The sequence below is a fragment of the Anguilla rostrata genome, chromosome 1 (assembly GCF_018555375.3).
Source record: "Anguilla rostrata isolate EN2019 chromosome 1, ASM1855537v3, whole genome shotgun sequence".
Classification (NCBI taxonomy): domain Eukaryota; kingdom Metazoa; phylum Chordata; class Actinopteri; order Anguilliformes; family Anguillidae; genus Anguilla; species Anguilla rostrata.
This window is the reverse complement of record NC_057933.1, coordinates 24,970,767-24,994,150: the sequence shown is the minus strand read 5'-3', so window position 1 is coordinate 24,994,150 and position 23,384 is coordinate 24,970,767. Positions and strand designations below refer to the sequence as shown.

Here is a 23,384-nt window from a genome sequence, read left to right as displayed (position 1 = left end):
GCGAACGGTAGTTGTGTATAGTATACATGTACTATGTTTCTTAAATAGGTATGCTTATATAGTATATACATTTAATCAGAGTCAAGTTTCCAAACTGATGAGATCCAATCCTACAGTCCATCCCCTGACCCTGCATGCTTGTATGATCTCCTCATTACAGATAATCATTTGACCATGTATACCTGTATGAGCTCTTCCTTACATATAGTCACCTGACCTTACGCACCTCTATAAGCTCTTCCTTACATTTAGTCACCTGACCTTACACACCTGTATAAGCTCTTCCTTACAGATAATCACATGACCTTACACACCTGTATAAGCTCTTCCTTATGTATAATCACATGACCTTACACACCTGTATACGCTCTTCCTTACAGATAGTCATTTGACCTTGCTTACACACCTGTATAAGCTCTTCCTTACATATAGCCATCTGACCTTATACACCTGTATAAGCTCTTCCTAAGAGATAATCACGTGACCTCAAACACTTGTATACACTCTTCCTTACATATAGTCACTTGACCTGACCCACCTGTTTAAGCTCCTCCTTACAGATAATCGCATCTTCCTACACACCTTTATGATCTCTAGATAATCCCCTGACCCTACACACCCGTATGAGCTCCTCCTGACAGTCCATCACCTGAGCCCGCAAGCATGGATTGATTTCTCACAACCAATAAGTTTTCACAACATTCTCATCCAATAGAATTCATGCTCTTGGCAAATTACAAAAAAACCTTGGTTCTTCAATTATTTTAAACAAAGCATTCTCATTTAAAGCCTTCCCAGGTTGTAGAATACTTTATATACTTCTAACAAGCCCTTAACATGTATCTACACCTTGAATGTGGTGGTCACTCACCCTGAAGGGCAACACAGACTCCTGCCTCAAAGGACTGAATGTTTTTTCTCTCACCACGAGAAAGACGAAATAAAAAATCAGGGGCACCTCGATCATATACAAAACTAAAGCCACCACCAAAAACAAGCACTTTGTTTCCTTTTAAAAATCAGAAATGGGCTATTTAACGCTCCATAATTGTGCAACATTTCTTTCAAACAGACTCAGGGGCTTGTATGATCAAGAACACAGCCTTTGTCTTCTCGGCACACATTCCCAGGAGAGCTGCCACGGCACTGACACCAGTATGAATGAATATTTAATTGTGGTCTATTGAATTAGAAGATCAAATGACCTTGCTTATAATCATTATTCAACGAGTAAAAAGAGAAGGGTGAGTGGGGATCGAACGGAAGGTGCACACTCCAAACTTCATCTCGTCGAACAGGAACACGTTTAAAAGACAACATCCAGAATGCAAATCATATACCGTAACTATATCATTGTTATTGCAAGTGATTAACTTCCACCCACTTACTTTCATCTAATCCATCCTTTTCTTCTACTGTCCTTTTGAAATTCTCCTGTAAACAGAGGTATAAAATGTGCCATTAGTGTATCCTGGCTGCGCTACAAAAAAAAACTACCAAGGACAGCAATGGAGAAAGGGATCAAACATGTCCGAAGAATACGGGATTGTCAATGTACTGAAAGAAAATGGTTATGAAAACCAATCAATGTTTTCATATATCTAACCAGTTGGAGTTCTCTCTGTCATATGTAACACAAATTGAATTTGCTGAAACAATTAATTGAAAGGCTAGCATGTCCCTAATCTTTGTATATACAGCACTTTGTGCAGTGTGCTTACAGCACTTTCAAAAAAAAGTTATTAGAGCCGCAATTGACAAGCTAATACAGTGTACAGATACAGAGACCACAAAAACAAAATTAAGTTTAAGACATGCAATGCATAAAAGGGACAATATAATTTAATTAAATATGAGTTTACAAAAAGAAAGTCTAAAATATTGTCCTAAAACAATATTAAAAACCTGTGTGCCTTTGGGCAGTTCTAATGACATAAGTTAAGGTATTCCATAGCTTAGCAGCTTGAACTTTGCTGAAGGAACATCCAACATGTTTGACAAAAGTACTGCAAGCAGGTGTGCAGGTCTGCTCTGAAACATGTGGTCTTGCCAGAAGTTTCTTTTAACACTGCTTAGCTTAGCTACAGCTTAGCTTGAGTGGATCTGGAGAAAGGCCTTTCTTATGTGGCTTTGGCATGGAGTCCACAGGTGGCCAATCGACCAGTGGGGACCACTAGATAGTGATGAACATGGACCCTTAACCAATTGAACCATTCCATACCCTGGTCAACACAATTTCTAACTACCCAGTGTCCTGCGACACTACTGACCACAACTGGCACTGTCTGGATTTGATACTAGGCCATGAGGCTCATTCATGCACCACCGCATGGTGCCTTAAGACCAGATCTATTTTACTGATTTCCTGCTATGCTTTGCTATTATACGCCTTCTCAGCATCATTCAGTACTGTGATCAATCGCTGCACAGAGTGATCATTATGTCATTAAATATGGAGAAGGCATTTGAGCGAGTAGAGCTTGATTGTTTGTTTAAGATTCTTCATTGTTTTGGGTTAGGGGAAAATGTCATCAAGTTGATGCAAATTATTTACCATGCACCTCAAGTCTCTGTTCTCACAAATTGCATGCACTCGCTCTCATTTAAACTGGCTAGATTGCCCCTTCTGCAGTAGTATTCTAACCACTTGCTGAAACCATTCAAATTCTTGTCATTACTAAGGTGTTGAAGTAGGGAATTGTATTCATAAGATTCATAACTTTATTTTCCAGTTATAAAGTAATGTTTTTATTTCTTTTACAATTTGATTTTGAAGCTTTATAAGTGGGAAACCCTGATATTAAATCCTGGACAAGTGCCATGCTAGATGTTGGTAACATCCTTGTGTGGAAGAAAACCAGGGAAATCCAATGTAATATAATGCAGTGGATCCACAGAACTGTAATATTCAATAACATGAACTTGCAATTCTCAGCAATATTTCAGTGCAAATAGGAAAAAGGCACACTCCTACACTTATTTTAGCTCTATCCATTCATTTTATTTTTTTGGGGGAAAAAATAACCTATGGTTCTTTCTTATGGGGATGATGGGAGATGCAATTCTTCTCCTTCATTGTCATGGCCTGAAAGTCCATTTTGCTAAACTGGAGCAAAGACTAACTGTTAAAAAATCACTGGTATAGTGATATTTTTTTATGTCCCTCTTGAGAGATTAAATGCACAGTTAAGGAAGGATAATGGTTATTTCCAGACAAATCAGGGCTCCTTCATATCCTTTAGAACTTTTTAAGATACCATAATTATTTGTGGACAACCTGTGGTGAGTGGGAGTCATATAGGTATTTAAATAAATCAATGTCTGCCTGTGGTGAGATAAACTATAGGACCAAAACTATCTGAACACCCCTTGGTTCCAGTGAAGCAAATCTGAATGCTACATCATACAATCACATTCTAGACAATTCTGTGCTACCCCAACAGTTTTGGGAAGGCCCTTTCCTGTTTCAGCATGACAATGCCCCCAGGTACACAACGAGGTCTATATAGAAATGGTTTTGTCAAGAACAGTGTGAAGGAACTTGACTGGCCTAAACAGATCCCTGACCTCAACCCCATCCAACATCTTTGGGATATGGTGTGGGATGTCATGTTTTAGTATTACTGAGTGGTCTGTTTTGTATTTTACAAGAATCGTGGAGCACACTGCTTGATATTGTTTTTAATTTAGCTTTAGTCTTTTGCATTATGTCTTATAAAGCAGGTCATTATGCACATTGTACCATTATGGGTGTTAGTTATATCATCTGCAGATAGTAAAAATGCGATTTCTTCCAGTCATTTCATGTGTAAAGCACGTACCTTTTTGCATACAAAACCGCAAATCAAATACAAAATGACAATGACCAGGAAATGAGAGGACCGCTGTCGAACAGAGAAATGCGGTCACGTCAGTGTTAACATATTTAGAATACTTAATGGAATTGGGTCTATAAGAAAAAACAGCCATATTAAGAAATTGAAAATGAAATGGCCCTCTTCTTGACCATATGCCGTCTTCAGTGGCACCAGGCCAACTGTCCAAACAGACCTCGGAATAAACAAACTGGCTCAGACAGGTTGCAAGGCCTCGTGAATTTTTTTTCTTTTTTTCCCCAAGGGGTCTCACATCATATGTTAGCTTCCATTTGAATTCCTTTAAGTTTGTGTTCTTGTGACTTTACATTGCTTCCTGTCTTTTATTGCTTATGGATATATCATAAGGAAATAAAAAATTAAAATACATGGGAACAAGAACAGAAGAAAGCATTCATCAGAATCCTTGACCACTACAGTATCATTTTAAGGGCACACCATCCATGAGCAATAAAGACACGAAAGAGCATATGTTTCATCTCCAATATGTTCTAACTAACAACTTTAACTTCACTTGTTGATAGTTCTTTATAACGATTACTTTACATAAATAAATTAAATGTGTGATAACAAATTCACTCGTGTTTAATGAAATTGCCTTCCTCTGTTTTTGAAATAATTTTGAGGTTTCTCATCATAGGAGCTGCTTATCCTTTGCCAGATGACAGGGAGATGAGGGGACAAAAGATGCCATTTTAAAGGACTCAACCACAACCGTGCAGTGGAGAAATGTGGCCTCTGTGCAACTAACGTCAGCATTATTAGATCAGTGGAAATGGAGTTGGTACAAATACTCAGGAAGACGCTGTCTGCATTCGTTCAAGGCCTTAGCGGCCAACTCTCTTTATACCTCTCGAGATCACTGCAGTTTGCTTAATACAAGCCTTGGTCTGTAGCGCTGCAGACATTATGAAAGGGTCACAATACATTTCTCATTAAGGTTAACAATGTGTAAAAATAGCTTTTCTCTGATTGTGCACAGATATAAAGTATGGAAGAAGGAGTAGCCTTCATGAGGGCAACAACAAAAAAACAGCACTCCTCTAAAAAGGTTATACAATAAATCATTTCCGTTTCTCCAAGGCTCCATGATCTGTTTTCAGTAACTCAACATCCATGAAAAGCACTACCCTGTCTAACTGAATGTTGGTGGGGGGGGGGGGGGGGGGTATGGTAAGATTTTAGAAGTGAGCTTGCAACTCCCATTGCATCTCCACATTTATAATATTTACTGTTTAAATTCCATTAATAAAATAAAACATAAACACATTTGTTTTTTTTAAAGAGTGAACTAAATATCCTAATACTTTACTTTAGGGAACAGTAGTTCAATAATATTGCTGTTGCCCACTGTCGACTCTGATATTTGGGGGATATAGTACATAGAAAATAATGTTTTAATGTAATACTGTAGAGGAGGGAAACAAACATTGCTAACTCATGTTGTCCATAGTATTAATCGTTATTTTGACAGCTAACAGTAAAATTTGCTATTAGTATTCCACACAATGAGTCAAAAGTTTAGGTATTTCATAGTCATTTGTATTCTAATGTGTCTGATGATGAGTTATGAGTTCAAAATATTAATTGTCATATATGTATCTACTAGTTGTGCCTGGTTAAAAAGGTCATCATTACTTCCCGAGAAAGACAAATAGGTCAAGAAAGACTGCATGGGCTAATTTATCACCCTTATTTGAAGTTGCTTTTGCCATCAACAGTTCCTTGAATATCTGTGGACTATAACTCACCCAAGCATTAGATTCTGCCTTGTAGTGCTGCATAATAAATGCATACAAATTGCTTGCCTCAAAAATATCATTAAAGCAAAGCAGGCCATACAAGTCAATGACCTAGAACCGGCAATCACTGGAATGTTGCTACATAATTTAACATTAGCTTACAAATAATACTGGATTGAAAAGACACTGTTAAGACAGAAGTTGTAGAATGTAATGAGAAAAGGACTGAATAATTTCTAATGGATGCTGACTGCTTCGCTGCTTTCACACTGCTGGAGCTTATCCCAGCATGCATTGGCTGAGAGGTTGGAATACACCCTGGGCAGGACACCAATCTATTGCAGGGCCCACACAATTCAATCACACCGATGTGCAACTTAGAGTCTCCAATTAGCCTACCTGCATGTCTTTGGACTGTGGGAGCACCCAGGAAACCCACAGAGACACAGGGAGAACATGCAGGATGTGGACCCCACACCCTCTTGCTGTGAGGTAACAGTGCTACCCACTGCACCACCGTGCCACCCACAAAACTATCAAAACATAACAATAGTTAACAGACAGCTATTTTATATCCAGCCAATAAAAGCAATACTCCAAAGTTTATGTGCTTATATTTGCACAAGGAAGAAAATAGTCATATTTATTGTGATAATTTCTGTATAATGACATGTATCATGTCAGGACACATATTGAGATATGGGCGCTGCATTGCAATACAAGCCATAATAAGAGGGGAACATGGCAACTATATATATATAGGAGATATGGTAAGATGCAATCCAAGAAAGGGGAAAAGGCGTGGCCTGAAAATTGTAGTGCCTGGGCTGGAAGAGGGAGATTTATTTATGTATTTATTTATTTTTAAAGCAAGTGAGCTTGTCCATTACAAAGAATAGCTGTTTTCCTCTATCTAACTGTATGATTTTCATTGTTTGGTTACCATTAATAAAATAAATGTTTCATAATCTTTCACTGTTTTTAGGAACTCCACATTCACATCCAGACCTGGCAACCAATCACCTGGGTGCAAAAACAATAACATCGAAAAAGGGAACGCCTAATGTTGCAAGAAAAAGTTTTTGAACCCTTTGGAATTACCTGGATTTCTGCATGAATTAATCATTGAATGTGGTCTGATCTTCATTTAAGTTACAATAATAGACAAACACATTCTGCTTAAACTAATAACACTCAATCAATTGCATATTTCATGTCTTTTTTTAACACACTGTCTAAACATTCACAGTTCAGGCTAGAAAAATATGTGAACCCTTTTATCTAGTAACTGGTAGGACCTCTTTAGCAGCAAGAACTTTCAAATGTTTTCACCAAATGTTTCCTATAGCTACTAATCAGACTTGCACAATGGTTAGGAGGCGTTTTAGACCATTCCTCCTTACGCAAACTGCTTCAGTTCAAGATATTTCTCAGATTGCTTGCCTGAACAGCCCTCTTCAGGGCACAACATATACACTGGGTTTAAGTCTGTGCAAAACATCGATTTTCTTCTGTTTTAACCATTCTGTTGTTTATTTACTCATGTGTTTTGGGTCATTGTCTTGTGGCATCACACTACTTATATTAAGCTTCAGGTGATGGACTGCTACCCTGACATTCTCCTGTAAAATTTCTTGATACAATTCTGAATTCTTTGTTCCCTCAATGACGTCAAGCTGTTCGGACCCTGAGGCAGCAAAGCAGCCCCAAAGCATGATGTTGGGATGAGGTTTTGATGTTTGTGAGCAGTGCTTCTTCTCTCCAAACATAGCGTTGTGCATTTCTGAATAAAAGTTCAACTTTTGTCTCATCCGTCCACAGAACATTGTCCTAGAAGCATGGAACATCCAGGTGGTCTTTTGCAAACTTGAGATGTGAATCAATGTTTTTTTGGAGAGCAGTGGTTTTCTCCATGGTGTTCTTCCATGAATGCCATTCTTGTTTAGTGTTTTTCTTATAGCAGACACATGAACAGAGACTTTAGCTAGTTCAAGAGATTTCAGCAGGTCCTTTGCTTTTACTCTAGCGTTCCTTTTGACCTCCTTCAGCATTGTACGCTCTGCTCTTGCCATGATCTTTGCAGGATATAGCTATTGATAGCTAGCTAATCTAATGTTAGTTTAGTTAATGGCTCAAATAAACAACATACACACATCATTGATGAAATTTTATCGGTTGCTATGTACACTGTAGGCAGTAAAAATTTCCAGTGTTAATTTAGCTCTAACAGTTTTAATTCAACACTAACAGATAGCATTTGGTCCCAGTGAGTCTACCCTGTTTCAAATGGATACTTCCAGTAGGACAATGCACCATGTGACAAAGCACAGATCATCTCCATGAACTTCATTTTACACCAATGGCTTGCACGGTCCCCAGATCTCAATTCAATATAGCACCTTTGGGATGAGGTTGAACAGGAGGTTCATACTATGAATGTGTGGCCAAAACATCTGCAGGGCCTGTGTGATGCTATTGAGTCAGCAGGGACCGAAATCCCAAAGGATGGTTTCCATCACCTTGTTGAATCCATGCTGCTAAGAATTCAGGCTGTTCTGAAGGCAAAAGGGGGTCCTAACCTGTACTAAACAGGTGTGCCTAATAAAGTGGCCTGTGAGTGTATATGAACCACTTACAAGTGCAGCCTACGATTTGTCTGACATTAACAAAAACAACTGGAAGAGCAAATACTTCTGTTAATCTCAAAAAAAGTACTAAGGCATAAACATTTTAATTCCAACTTAAAAATGAAAGGACAGGGTCTTAGGAGAAAACTGTGGCATCAAGACCTCATGACACAGCAAATCAGAAAAAAGCAATAAATACCTTCAGTCTATGACAAAGGCTGTTTTGGAAGCCCCTTTCTCTCTTCAGAAAATATGGGACAATAACTGTTACACTTTCAGTAATGTTGCACCAAACTGGGTCAGTGCTTAGCCTGTTCTGAATGTAGTACCTGATAAATTTTATAAAACAGTCCATGAACTCAGCACCCTTGAAATATAAAAGACAGTACTGAGGATAAATGTAATGATCCTTACTGTACAATGGATCAGTGAATTGGTATCAGCGAATTGGAAGTGACCTCAAAGCCATTTAAGGTTTCATATTCACTGTAGATACTCATTAAAACTCAACATAGCCTCCACACTCTTTTAAGTTAGACAAATCGTTTTGCTTTCAGTTTCCAATTGCTATTGGAATGGATATCGCTTTTTTTCCAAGAGAGATCAACCTCTCATGGTGGCTGTTTTTCACATTTCGGAAATGCATAAGGAAGCCTACAGAATCTTTCACAGATGCAAAATTAGAATCAGAGTAGCACACATAAGTGTCTTATAAAGATGCTGTAATTGCTATATAACTTCACTGAAATCAGCTCAGATGGGAAATGTTCAACAAACATGTTTTCATGTTTTGCTCACCATAAATGCAAACTATGCCCTATTAGCCTTAACACTTCACGCTTCAGTTTGGGCTAACTTCGTAGCTACCTTGGACCAGCAACTGACAGTGATGGTAAACCGTTTCCACCTTGACTGGGTGCAATGGACAGCAACTGGCCAGGGCTCCCCATGTCATCACTGCATCAGCATCCTATTGCGACTGAAGGTACTTACCTGATGCCTAGGGGCAACAAGTGTTCGTCAAAAGAGATTTAACAACCTTTCCAATCAGTGCTGGCTCTCTCCTGTGGTGTTTGTAGTATAGAAGATAGTCACTAGCTATCAGGTGAGTATAGTTTCAGATGAGTTTGTTAGTTGAGTATAGTTTCAGGTGAGCATATGAGGCGAGTATCGTTTCAGTTAAGTATAGTTTCAGTGGAGTACATCAAGTAAATATAGCTTCGGGTGAATATATCAGGTCAGTATAGTTTCAGATGAGTATGTCAGGTGAGTATATCGGGGAAGTGCATGCACTTCAGCCACAGTTCTCCCCTGTACAGGCGGCACAGCGGAGATGCGAGAGTGCATTACAACTGGTGCTTCAGATTTTGGAGAAAAACAGGAAGGCATTCACAAATCTTTCAAGCAAAACGACGTTCAAATAAAATAACCGCATTTCAAGAACAATCCTGACTCACCCACCCAATTGCAGCTGTCAACAACAGGTTACTCTCAGATAGAGGGCTGCTGGCTGACAGCCACAATTTCCACCCTGTAGTGCTAAATGAAAGTCTCCTCACACACAAGCTCGATGCGCAACACAAGAGACACAGCGGCCTAAGGCCAAGGACACAGAAAGTATGCATGTCTGTGTGGGTGGCTAAATGGCAAGAGGTGAGCCATGCATACAACGCAGACAACAGAACTCACAGCAGCACACAGCCCTCTACAAGAAGAATCACTTGATTGACAGCACCACCGGATGAGAACACCATTCATTGTCAAACTAAATGCAATAGAAAAAGGGCAATATTCATGCATGATAATAAATAATGCTAAGAAAACCTTTTTACTTTTTTTTGGGGGGGGGGTTTGTATACACAGTATGTATTTATTCCAAATTACTGATGGTCACACAAAGTTGTTACTGTTACCAAGAAGATAAGTGTTTTGAATACATTTTACAGATGCAAATGGCTCCAAGAAACAACAACAGAAGAAAGAGCACACATTAGAAGTGTTAAGAGTATTAAGGTAATACAGAAAGGTGATGCAGTAACCCCAAAGCAGTTTTTATAGTAACATTGCACATGTACGCACACACAAACGCACAAACACACATAGGTAAGCTGTACACATGCGCAGTAAAACACCATATGACCACAATTATCTGAAAATATCTTGATCTGGGGCTGTTTTTCATGGTTTGGGCTAGGCCCTCTAGTTCCAATGAAGGGAAATCTAAATTCTATACCATACAATCACATTCTGGGTGATTATGTGCTTCCCCAACCTGTTTCAGCATGACAGTGCCCCCGAGCACACAGCAAGGTCCATACAAAAATTGTTTTGTCAAGAATGGTGTGAAAGAACTTGACTGGCCTACACAGAGTCCTGACCTCAACCCCATCCAACACCTTTGGGATCAATTGGAAAGCCAACTGCGAGCCAGGCCCAATCGCCCAATCAATGCCTGACCTCACTAATGTTCTTTGGGCTGAATGGAAGCAAATCCCTGCAACAATGATCCAACATCTAGTATAAAGTCTAACCAGAAGAGTGGTGGTTGTTAGAGCAGCAAAAGACAAAAACTACATATATATAAATAGTATATTCCAAAGTGTAAAAGGAACTGCTGCCACCACTAGTAGCCCTTCCTCAGTTAGTGGGTTGCGGTGCCAGTCCCTGGATATATTCATAAAAGACAAAAAAGTGGCCCGCAACTTTATTGTTATTTATTGTGCAGAGCAATAATTACAATTTTGACACGTTTCGACAAATGTCTTCCTCAGAGCATTGTAATGAGGTGCACTGACAGTGCCTTTCTAGACTTTGAAAAGGCAAGACTCACTGGAGGTGTTGTAGCACCACCCACATGATTCAATCAGATTTGTAACTTGGCAGACAATGGGATTTCAATAAGCCAATCACAGTTAGTGACCTACAATAGTCAAGAGACATGATCCCAGATCCCATAAGGCAGGGGTAACCAACCCTGTTCCTGGAGATCTACCACTTTTATTGGTATTATATATACCCAGTGAGCTAAATTCAAATGGTCTTTGTGATTTTCCAATGTGACTCATTCTGTAGCTTTGCGCACATGCTCAGTTGCATCTCCAAACTCTGCTATGTTTGGAAATGTCTGAAGAATAATTTTATTTATTTTTTAAATAAAAATACAAACTAGCAGTTAAGTTACTTCAAACACAGAACAGAAAACTAGGTAATGTGCGGGCATTTCTTTCAGACCTTGTGGCTTGCTAAACAATCCCGTGGTTTAAATTCAAAATTATATTTTAAGATCAAAGAAAACAAATTTACGACAAAATTATGTGGAATCTTATTCATTCACTGTTTTTATAATAAAGCCTCAGAAACTTGAATAATTGGATAATGGAGATATTATCATTCGAATTTGAACACCTTTTGATTTGTGCAGATACTATAGTGCATGTTTTTTTTAATTTGTTTTTTTTTTTTTTACATTTGTTAAAGTATTTGCTGGTAGACCATTTGCTTTAAAGCAAAGATCTACTTCAATCAACTCTGAATTCAAAGACAGCTAACACCTGTGCATTCTTGTCTGATAAGAAAATATTTGTGTCATCTGATGTAATTTCATTCTAATCTGATTGCGGACCTGATTGGGGAGAACATTTAGAGTCGTGAGATACTTCAAAAGATAAGGAGGGGACTGGATTTGTGATTTCGTTCCTTCAAGAGGAAACCTTTATCATCACAATTCTCTCTTTGACAGACTGTATCAGATTAGTCTTAAGGATATCTAATGCATCTCAGTCACATCATAAAGTAGCAAAGGCCGTTGTCTACATCTGTGAACAGGTACACACCGTCCCTGTTGTTATTATGACATTTAGCTCAGCGGAACCCACTGAACAGCCTGGAGTTTTGCTTCCCACTGAAATTGTGTTGCGTTTGAAAAGGCTATTGCTTGAGTACTGCTATGCAATGGGTCCTTTGCACAGGAAATGTGTTGCTAGAGGCATAAGTACACACACACAGACACAGACACACACATCACAAATATTCCAAGTGTGTGACGTGCATCCCAAGTTTCCACAAACACAGAGAATTATGCTTTGCTTATGCACGCCTAGTACAAAGTGCTCCAAAGCACTAATGCAAACTCCCTCTACTTTAACAATGACCACTATGAGCCAAACTAAGAATTAAACTGATTCAGAACCCGGCCCAACATACCTTTACCTTTACTTTGTGGCTACAGTGAAAGCCTGCAATACTAGGTGTGAATAAAAAAAAAGTTCACAGAACTTATATATAATTTTATATATAATCCATATAATTTTGACACAAAAAATCCACTAAAATAAATAAAATTTTGAATCATTGAAACTTAGCCAAGTTAAAAGGCTTTAAATTGAAGGGCTGGCATGGGGGATTTGTGACATATTGTCTAAAGCAAAAAAAAATTATTTCAAGCTCGTCCAAAAATGTGATTTTCCAGCAAATGTTATGTTCCCAGGGGTTGAACATATGAACAGACTCATGCAATTGCATTTACTCACAATTATAATCAAAACATCAGTTTTCAGATTGTGCCGGTACTTCTTTCCTTTTGTGGTTGCATGCTCCGTAGGTTTTAATAGATTTTTTTATTTATTTTATTTTATTTTTTTTAAATCGAACATGCAAATATCATCAAATGCAATACCAGCAAACCCAAGAAAGTGTACTGTCACTTAAACTGTGGTCAGACGCTCGGCTTGGGGATACAAGCGTGCTGTGGGTGTGAGCCGTTCGCTAAAATGCATTGGCTTAAGCCAATGGCAAACGCCCTTATGCAGAAATATGCACCGAATAGTGGCTGAGTGCCACCCCAACTGTAGATCAGAGGCATTGATACAAAGTCACAGTATTAGAAAACTTTTCTTGCCTAATCTCGGAAGCCGATTACATTCAGCAGTGCAGGTATTCCAAAAATCCACCATTTTGATATTCATTAATAACATTAGCTTTTCAATGAATTAATCAATTAAAGCTGCTGATTACACAGATCACCCCACTCTGTTTCTATGGTATAAATTAGTTGCTTACCATAAAGTTAAAAAAAAAAACTTTCCTGGGACCAGTTTTGGGCACCCATCTTAGTCACTCCTAATGATACACGACTGGCTGCCTTGCTACAAACTACACAGAGTATATGGTGGCCAGTTGTCCGGCATTGTGGCACCTCCAGAGCTGTCTGTATGCTCCCACAATTTCTATTGGATGGCACCGACTCTGACCTCAAGATCACATTCATGAAAGCTGCCTCGTTTCACATCCATATGAGAAGTTAAACGCGCCTGCTTTCACCATCATAAATAATGGCCAATCACTGTGAATAGCAGCTCAGATTCTGAGAATATATCCATTAACCATTCAGCATTCTAAAAAAGTTTGTATGAACAAAGGATGCCACTGCATATGGTGTGACCTGCTTTAATTCATTCAGAGTAGTGGCAAACACATTTTCTGTCAATAGAACGCTTGCACACCAATAACTGTTATAATGGGCAAAAGTATTTTTTTGCAGATTTACAAAAAAGGTTGATCCAATGTCATGTAACTTCAGGTGAGTGAAGAATCGATAAATCCATGAAACATCGACTGAAGTTCTTTACTGTTGCAGAAGGTAGCATCACCGGATAACTGTATCAATTATTGCGTGGTTGTTTACACTGAATAACCCCACATTTGCCCGCTCCTTTTCAGAGACACTGATCTTATTCTTTGATTAATTTCATTTCCTGATTTGTGCATTACATTACAGGCAATTAGCAGACGCTCTTATCCAGAGCAACTTACACAACTTTTTTTTTTTACTTAGCATTCACATTGTATCCAATTATACAGCTGGATATATACAGAAGCAATGCAGGTTAAGTACCTTGCTCAAGGGTACAACGACAGTGTCGCGGCTATGACTTGTAGAATTGCAGCATCAATTAACCAGGCTTGCGCTCTGATATTTTTGAGCAAAGTACCTGAGAAATTTTTGTCTACAGAGAAAACGGCAGGCAATTGGAACCGCATTCTTAACTGCGGATTTAATGATTTGCTGGATGTCATGAAAAGCTGAGCTATAGCCCGGTGAATGAGAAAAAAGTTCTCTTAAAAAATGTTTATTGTGTTGTTACATATTAGTGAAATATAACTCCGCTCTCACAGCGATCTGCAGCATACAAGTGTCTGTTGACACGCTCCTTAACATAGATATTATGTGAGGGAGCTTTTTAGCAAACTCCAAATTATTCAGACGCATTCACTTTCCGTGTTAGGTCAAGGTAGACCGTAGCCATTACGGGTAATGAGTGTGGAGTCCTACTTTAGAGGGTTCAGGCACATGAAGTCACCTAAAAGCTGACTAATGGATTCATGGGGATGTGCTGAATACTAGCGCTTTAGCAATATTAGATGATAACATGCCATTGCAAATGATAAAAAAATAACAGGGAAGAAAGCTTAAGAAAACTATAGGTTGGCGAGCTAATTTAGGTACGCTTCAAAATGAACGAGGTGTGGGAGCCTGGGGGCCTAGCCTGTGTGCAGAGAGTGAACACCAAACATTAGTGGGATTAAACAGCTTTCTGGCATTAATCAAGAGGTTATACATAGACAGCATATGGACTTCAGTACACTTCATAATGAAACTAAGAATTTAATGAATCAACGCACACAGTTTTGAGAACTTACAACCAAGGTAAGAAAGAAGATTTAAGAAAGAAAAACATTTCTCGGGCCAGTGTAAAGACACAAATGAACAGGAATAGGAGAGTGAAGCTCTTCGTGTCAGCATGGAAGAAGCGTTCGGTTTGGTTCCACGTCTGTTTTTAAACATACTGTAATGGGGGGATCTGCGCAGAAGTGGTGTACAAGCAATTATTTTAAGTAGAATGCATAATTTATGAGCGCTCAGGAAAAAAGGCACTCTGTCCGTGTGAACCGAGCGGTTGTTTAATTTCACATGGATACCGCGCATCTGAAAATCAGTTCTTCTGACCAATCGCTGGCACTGATTTCCATCTCCGCAGGTTTAGTTAGTTAATAAAACCACGCATTTTATTCTGATAAATGAAGCCACTTCACGGAGTTCAAAGGTGGCTTGGTAATAGCCGGGATATCCATTGTTCTAAATAATTTCACAGGGGGGTTGACTCTCTTCATTATATTGCCGCATTCTGAATGCAAAGCATTTCTGAAATGTGTGCAGATTTTAAAATGTATAATATTCGCCACAATGCAAACAAATCTCTTTAAAAATTAAGTTTAAACTATTTCAACCTGTTTTGAAGAGTTCTGAGCATTGTTCAAATAAAGAGATTCAAGCAGGGTTAACAACAGCATGTTAGAAAACTCTTCAGATATTTTTTTCCCTACAATAAGAGCTATTTGATTTTATTTTTCTGAAAATATATAATGGGGGGTAGGGGTGTCTACCAGTGCAGAAAGATTATCTTGTACATAGAGAAAAAAAAAACAAAACAAACAATGCTTTTACAAAGGGCACCACATACAGACAATTTTGTGGTTGTAATGACACATGCTTTAATTATGTACATTTCAATGTTGGTAGCACTCCAGTCTTCTATGTGGATCATTTAATTAATCGTCGAAATAATCGAAGTCGTCAACAGCCGTGCCGTGAGCCTGGGGGCGCAGGGCCGCTTCGATCTCCGAGTTGCTGTCGTCCGATTCCCCCCAAAAAGCTGAAAGCAAACGCATCAAACGAAGGTCAAACGTGAAACTCGGAGAAGACCTGCAAGCTAATAAGTAATAAGCAATAATAGTATTACTTATTATACAATAGTATTACTCCAAGTAATAATAACAATAACGGAAGCCTCTTGGACGACGTGTGACCGTGACTGACTGAATGACCACTGTTCCCTCATAGTCTGGATTCATACATAGCGCCTACTCTGGCCGGGAGTAAAATCGCAGTTGGCTGTGTTTCTCAGAAAGGCCGAGTTTCAGTAGGCAGGTTTTTCTGGGCCTAATCCCAGAAGGGGGACTTCCCTGGACCACCTGGACGCCCGCAGTTGGGCTCCTCCAGCAGTACATGAACTGAACACCATCAGGGGTGATAGTCGATGCCCTCACACATCGACAGAGGACAACAAAGCTGGATAGCAAAACTACAAAGGCATTCCTCCTGCTTCACTGTATGGCAGATGGTAGAAGGGGCACAGAAATATAGTAGTACGGGTAAGAAGACTCAAAGGCCTCCTTATAAAATATGCAATGTCACTGCTGTTATCTGTTTTTAACACCGTGGTCTGGTTTTCAATAACATGTAGCTTCTCAAAAAAAAATTAAGCACAAAACAAAAATGCAGTGTTGAGTAATGATAATAATGATAATAATAATAATGTGAACAGCTACAGTGCCATCGGTAAGCATTTGGACAGTAACATTTCTGTTTTGCCTCTGTACTACAAAACATTGGATTTGAAATTAAACAGTGAATATGAGGTTACAGTGCAGGCTGTCAGCTTTAATTTGCGGCTATTAACTGTAAATCCTTATCGGGTGAACTGTGTTGGAATTACAGCCCTTTTATACACAGCCCCCCCCCATTTAGAGGACCGAGAGTGATTGGACAAATTAACAATATTAAATAAAGTCACCATATTCAGTACTGCACTGAGTGTGCTGCATGAACTGATGAAGGTCAGCGGACCAACAATAAAAATGACTGAAAAGGACACACCATTGCTCAGTGCGCATGTCTTTGAAACACAGTAGGCACTCTGACACATTTTAAGCCCTTAACGTCAGTGTGAAAGCACAGTCGACTGACCATCCGATGGCCACGTCTTCACCTTATGTCTACCCCCCCCCACCCCCCACCCCCCGCCCCCCACAATTCAATACCAGTCCTTCCCTGCAAGGTGTTAGCTCAATGCCTGTGCTTGTGGCCTTGTACATATAGGAACCGTGCAACACCCAACACCCACATGGTCCTTGCGGTCTCTAACCACACTAGCTGTTTGCCTGGGACCACAAAAAGTAGGTCGTTTTTGCATCACAACACCTCTGTTCATTGTCAATTATGACATAACTCTATAATTATAGCTCAATAATAATAATAATAATAATGAGAACAACAACACAATATTATTATTATTATTATTATTATTATTATTATTGTTATTATAATAATAATAATAATAATAATAACGCGTGCAACAATAAGTATCATCATGGGATCTGTAACCATCTCACCTTTTGACTGCACAGCAGGGACTGCACTCTTTGCCACCTTTCCAGCCCTTTAAAGAAAAAATAAACACAGCACTTCAGAAAAAGGCACCCAAGAAAAAAACACTCACTTCAAACAAGCAAGCAAGCAAGCCTTCCTCGTGACTCCAGTTCTCTACACTCGAACCAAAACGCTGAAATGCTAGTTAGGAATAAGAAGGAAGACGTGACCGGTCCTCGGGGGGACGCAAGAGATTTGGCCAGTTGAGTCCATTTTGCAGGGGACGGAACACCAAAGCTAGCTTGCTTGACTTCTCCTTCTAATGCAAGTGAAGGACTTCCACAAGCCCCTTTTCACCGGTAAGTGATCTAAGGAAGGGGTTACCGGGTTCCCATAGCATCAGTGAAATCACTATGTAAATGCGTGACCCCGGAGAAGGCTTTGATCTGCCTCGATGCATATGCAATAGACTGCTCCACTTTTTTTACCGACCTCCTCTTCAATTTACATCATCACAGGGCCCTTTCAGTCCGCCACAATGTGTCCCCATCATCCTGCGCTTTATCTTTTATCCATATGGACTGTTCTTTCTTACGTGAATGCACTATAATAAAGAGGTTTCGCCGTCGGAGGGGAGGGGGTGGAGAGGAAAGAGAGAAAAAAATCGAAATAAATATAAGAACTTCCAATTTGTGCACACATGAATGCGATGTGTGCAAGTGTAGACACACACACACGTACACACACCCACATCTGTCTAGAACCTGCCCTCATCCCCATGATTATCTAAGCTTTGACCTCATTTTGCATTGCCTTATGTGCTTCCTGTGTACTGATGTAATCCACAAACAAGAACTGGCCTATCCCCTTCCTGTTCGTAAGAAGAAAAAAAAAGTTATTTAAAAAAAAAAGTGAAGTTCCAAATTTTTAAAATTGAAAAGGCACTTGAAGCACATGATAAATCATAAATAATGCCAATTCTATGGCTCATACCAACAAACATGCAAATGCTACGATGCTATGACAACATAAACAAAAAGGTACCAATGTGTGCAGTAGATAATTTCACCGATTAAACCAGTGATCGTAATTCCTGGTCCTGGAGAGCCGCAAGGTCTGCTGGTTTTTGTTTTGGCCTTCGGCAACCAATTTAAACCCAAGAAACCAAGTGAGGAGTTTTTTTGCAGACAAAAAAAAAATCCATAGCCAACCAATATCCATTCTTGCACAATGCACCAGGTGAATATGACTGCAGACATTTGTTCAAGGCCATGCTATCAAATGCTGCTTCGTCCACTGTCTATTCCATCCAGTTAATATGATAATTTGTTGGGATTGAACCAAACTCCCTGCTTTAGTAAAATAATTACTGCTTTATCAATGTAAATTGTCCTGATAAGTGTCCAACTAGACCTGGCATAGGCACATAACAAATTTCAGCAAAATTAGAGGATACTAGACCGGGTCGCTGAAAACACTGGGCCGTAGCTATTGCACACCGTAGAGAACTATTGAAACCCACCCTGGTGGACAAGCGTTGGCGGCGGCAGCACACATTTCTGAGGGGAACGTATGCCTGCCTGTACCCTCCTGAACAGATGAGGACACTGGTGACAGAATGGCCATACAAATAAGACTGGACGTTCCAAATTTGGAGACAAGAACAAAAATTACTGGATTGAAGCTGGTTGTTTAAATAATGTTTCCCTTTCCATTGGATAATAGTCTTCTTCCCTTTAAAGATCTTTAACGAACAGTGATACATTTTTCCTATTTGTGGGTAAACTGAACAGAATTTGAGCTTAAAATGACAACATATTTTAAAAACCGCCACTGCTCTTTTTAAAAGAGCCAAATTACCCTCTAAGATCAAGCTGTCAACCTTCAATCCTCAGGCAAGTGTATAGCAAGAGAGTACCTGCATTCTAGCCACAAACCTGCTGTGGGTCAAATGCTCAAGTTGCTTTAATAAAACTATACGCAGGCAGGATGCCGCAAGGTCAACGCTGCAGCGGTACGTAGAACTTAGCAATATATATTTTTCAACAGTGACATTTTTCCTTCAAGGTTTTAATCCAATGTTTGCAGAGTACAACACGCTTGGCTATTAAACGCATTTGTGAGACTTGGCACGTAACCCACAAGAGTGCTGTAGTATATTTTCATTTTGAGCGAAGCGGGCTGTAGATACAAGTCTGAGGATAATCTCTTTGCTGGCCCTGGTAAAACAGCATGTGGAGAACATGCAAGCCTTTTGTGTCCATGGACTCATCTGTTGCTATGGATATTCTATTCAGGAGATCGGTGCCAGGCTTTTTTCTTTTTAAGGGAATCGATACGTCTTTGTATGTGTTCGGTTCTCTACGACATGGTGTGTGACCCCCCCTCCCCCCCTCCACCATCACCCATACTCAAACCCAAATTACACGTTTGTTGTTGGCTGTGTATGTCTGTTAATACAAGATGATCATGACTCTATAATGGTATTTGAGGTCTAAGATGTGCTTCCAAGTCAATTACAAAGAGTAAATATTGTAATCTAGCCCTTTTACTTGCGTTTTGCTCTTCATCAGAGCTTTTATTCACATTTTGGAATTTTTAATAGTCATAAAGTTTATCTATTTGGTGCTGTTGCCATCCATGTGCAAAATGAACATACAAAGTTGAATGACTATAATTATTTCAACCTGTAGCTGTACAGCTGGGGTGCACAAATCCAGTCCTACAGGCCGATCTGGGTGCTGCTATGTGTTCCAACCAATTACCTTAGTTTTGATTTATTGACAGCTCTATATATGTACTTCATAGAAAAACCTGTAGGCTACAATTGCAATCTGTGGCTGTAGCTGGTGATTATACAAATGTCAGTTCAAGATACAATTGAGCTAATTAAATAAGAGAAGTAGGCACTGAAACGGATTAGCCGTTGCTGTCCAGGATCCTTCATGGTAGGCAGTTTCACTCAATTTAAATATTTTCATACAAACAGGACTTAAAGAATAGGTATTAATATTTGTAACCCAAACTACTAATTGGAAAAAAAAGCTTGCATACAATAATGAATGCACAAAAAATCTATCCATTCACCAGCACTACAGTTTTGAGGGGGCGGAACCACCTGACAGACAGCAATGGCATCGAATGTGCTTTACAATACTATGAATTATGAATAGGTGGTAGTCACTATAAATACCACCCCATGGCAAAGAAGATCACAGTGACCAGAGTACAATATGTTTTTGTTTTCTAGATGCGGACGGTAGGCTCTAACCCGCCAGTGCAGTCATCACAGTGACGGCGATTAGTCTGAGCCTCGAAATCCCAAATCAAGTCTCAAGTACTGATTCGTGCTTGCCTAAAACAAATAACTGGCTTCACGTCTCACACGGCACTTGGCCTTCCCTACCGATGGTCATGCCGTCGTAGAGAGGGCCTGAAGTTGTCCTCGTTGTGAATTTTTGTCTCAGGTTCAACCTATTGGCTCGCACATTCCTAATGATTTTACCTGCCTACTGAATTTCACTGCTGGGAAACCAGACCTCCCCCCCCACCCCCCACCCCCGCCCCCTACAGTATTGGACAGAATGCAAGACAAGCAAGTGTCTAGATTCACGTGGCCTTCCTCCTAGAATCTAACCTCGGCCTAATTTTTAGGAATACAAAGTAATGCAACAAAGCCTCATTTTTAAAAGACCATTCTCTCCCATAATGTCCTTGTGATCTTGGTTTGAGAGCCAGCTATGTTTGTAAGGAAGCACAGTAGCAGTCGGAAGCCCAGCATTCTTTCCCTTTTCCGTGTTCCTGTTGAGGACGAAGATGATGGGCCTAGAGCCCTTTTCGGCATTGCCTTTGGTTCTCCGGATCCATCTAGACTGATGGTAACCAACTTTGTTCCAGGAGATCTACCGGTCCTGTAGGTTTTCGCCCAAGCCCTGACAAAGCAAACCTCATTCAACAGCTAGAGATTATTAGTACAGTAAAGTGTGTCAAATTAAGGTTTAAATTAAAACTTTAAACAGGATGGTATCAGAGGAACAGGGTTGGTTACCACTGATCTAGACTTTGTAAAAAGAACAATAGATGGTGTCCTTAATCATGGTTTAAATTTTTTCTTTTTCCCCTGTTCTGCATGGATTAATTTCCTATTTTCTCAAATGTAGTTCTTAAAGCTACAAGGCTCCCCTTCACTCATTTAGCATCTATATTATCCTCTATTGGTAATAGAGGGTTTCTTTAATCATCGTTTAAATTTTTCCCCTGTTCTGCATGGATTAATTTCCTATTTTCTCAAATGTAGTTCTTAGAGCTACAAGGCTCCCCTTCACTCATTTAGCATCTATATTATCCTCTATTAGCTACCAATTGCTTAAAGTTCATAGTAATAACCTCTATATCTGTGAGTTCGACTGGGTCTGAATACCAATAATAATAAAAATCATAACATAGAAAGTGATTATACCACAATTTGAAAAGCGATCCTAATTTGCATCATCATCCTAAATCATCGCCTCAAGTCATCTTCCTAGATATCATATCCTGAAGGGATTCTAGGTCATGAAACATTTGACTTGAGGTATTCAACATAGTGCCTGCACCTCCCTAGAGGAGGAATTACCTTGGACTGCCCACCAAAAGTCAGTTTTTACAGATGGAACTATGGTTGACCTTGACCGTCATTCTGAGGTAAACTCACATCATCGCCTGTGCATTTCCTACAGGGGGACCATTCAGATGAACAGCCATGTTTGAAAACATCCTGACACCTTTCTCTAAAGTCCATCGCAGTTCAGAAACCAAGCAGTGCTATACTGCCTATTCATTCTGGCAATTAGCCGATATCCGTCATTTCTAAGGTTCCAGGCATCATGAAAGACATACAATACAAAAGTGGCATACCACGAAACAAATCCCATCTGAACACCAACTTATTTGCTCACCGGTCTAAAAATATGCTTTTCTTCAATTATTTTGGAAACTGCACGCAACTTCAACTTTTTGAAGACAGTAAAATATCTCTGACAACAGGCAACATCCATCATTTTCAAAACAATAATAACTGAAAATGACAATGCTCCATAGAGAACTGTTCCTGGTTCAACTGTACAATTCATTTTCAGTGAGTGTGGATTCTTCTTACGTCAATAGACTCAGGAGACAGCTACTGCGGCCTGCATATTTGCACATTCTGAAAGCGAATAACTCCCACATTCCTACGAGGTCATTGTTTAAATGGATCGTGTTGACTGTGAACGGACTCTGAGTTAGCAGCCCTGACCCAAGCAAGGCCTTGCAGCTTCCATGCAGTGGATACGAGACCACCGGTGTGAAGTCCCGCCTCTTCGGGGTACTGGTCCCTCCTGTTTCATGCAGCGGCTAGGACGATATTCACTTCGGAAATGATCCCGACTCCGCCGAGGTTTGAGCAAATTCAGAGCGATGCCTTCCGCTGTTTACAATTACCACCGCTGCTATTCTGTACTTTGAAAGAAATTATTTTGAAGAGTGTCTGCAATTCTTCCACTCACACAGATCTTATGCCTCTGTGCGGCAGCCTGCCGACAGCTGAAGGGTTTCGAAAACATCGAAATGTGTGGGCATATGAATTTAACAGTTGGTTACATGAGAATGCACAACACTACATTTAAAAGAAAAAAAAAAAATGGCAAAAGCTTTGGCAATTTGCTTTCCCTCTGCCGTTAAAGATGCACATTTACAACAATTTTACTTTTTTAACCACTGTAATAATAACAATAATAAATACATGTTTCCAACAGCAAATTGGGCTATTCTTCTATATAACTTTCACCTCATGCGAATGATCTATCAGCTGTATCCACTTCAGACTCAGACGTGGCTGATTTCAAGACTGTGCTATTACCATAGAAAGCTGTAGATGGCATTGACCCTTTCAATCTAATACTCCATTTCCATA

The 23,384-nt window shown here is 39.6% G+C and overlaps 1 protein-coding gene across 3 annotated transcripts in view; it reads right to left on the bottom strand.

Annotated features, from left to right (window-relative positions):
* Positions 1 to 14,892: 14,892 nt before the first annotated feature.
* The window catches only part of kiz (kizuna centrosomal protein), a 46,403-nt gene continuing 37,911 nt past the window's right edge, over positions 14,893 to 23,384 (bottom strand). For all 3 annotated transcript variants that reach the window (XM_064331449.1, XM_064331439.1, XM_064331458.1), the window contains 2 exons: positions 17,476 to 17,522; positions 14,893 to 15,956 (listed from right to left, as the gene is read on the bottom strand). In XM_064331449.1, the coding sequence (XP_064187519.1) occupies positions 15,853 to 15,956; positions 17,476 to 17,522 (151 nt within the window). In that variant the 3' untranslated portion in view covers positions 14,893 to 15,852. The remainder of the gene's footprint in view (positions 15,957 to 17,475; positions 17,523 to 23,384) is intronic.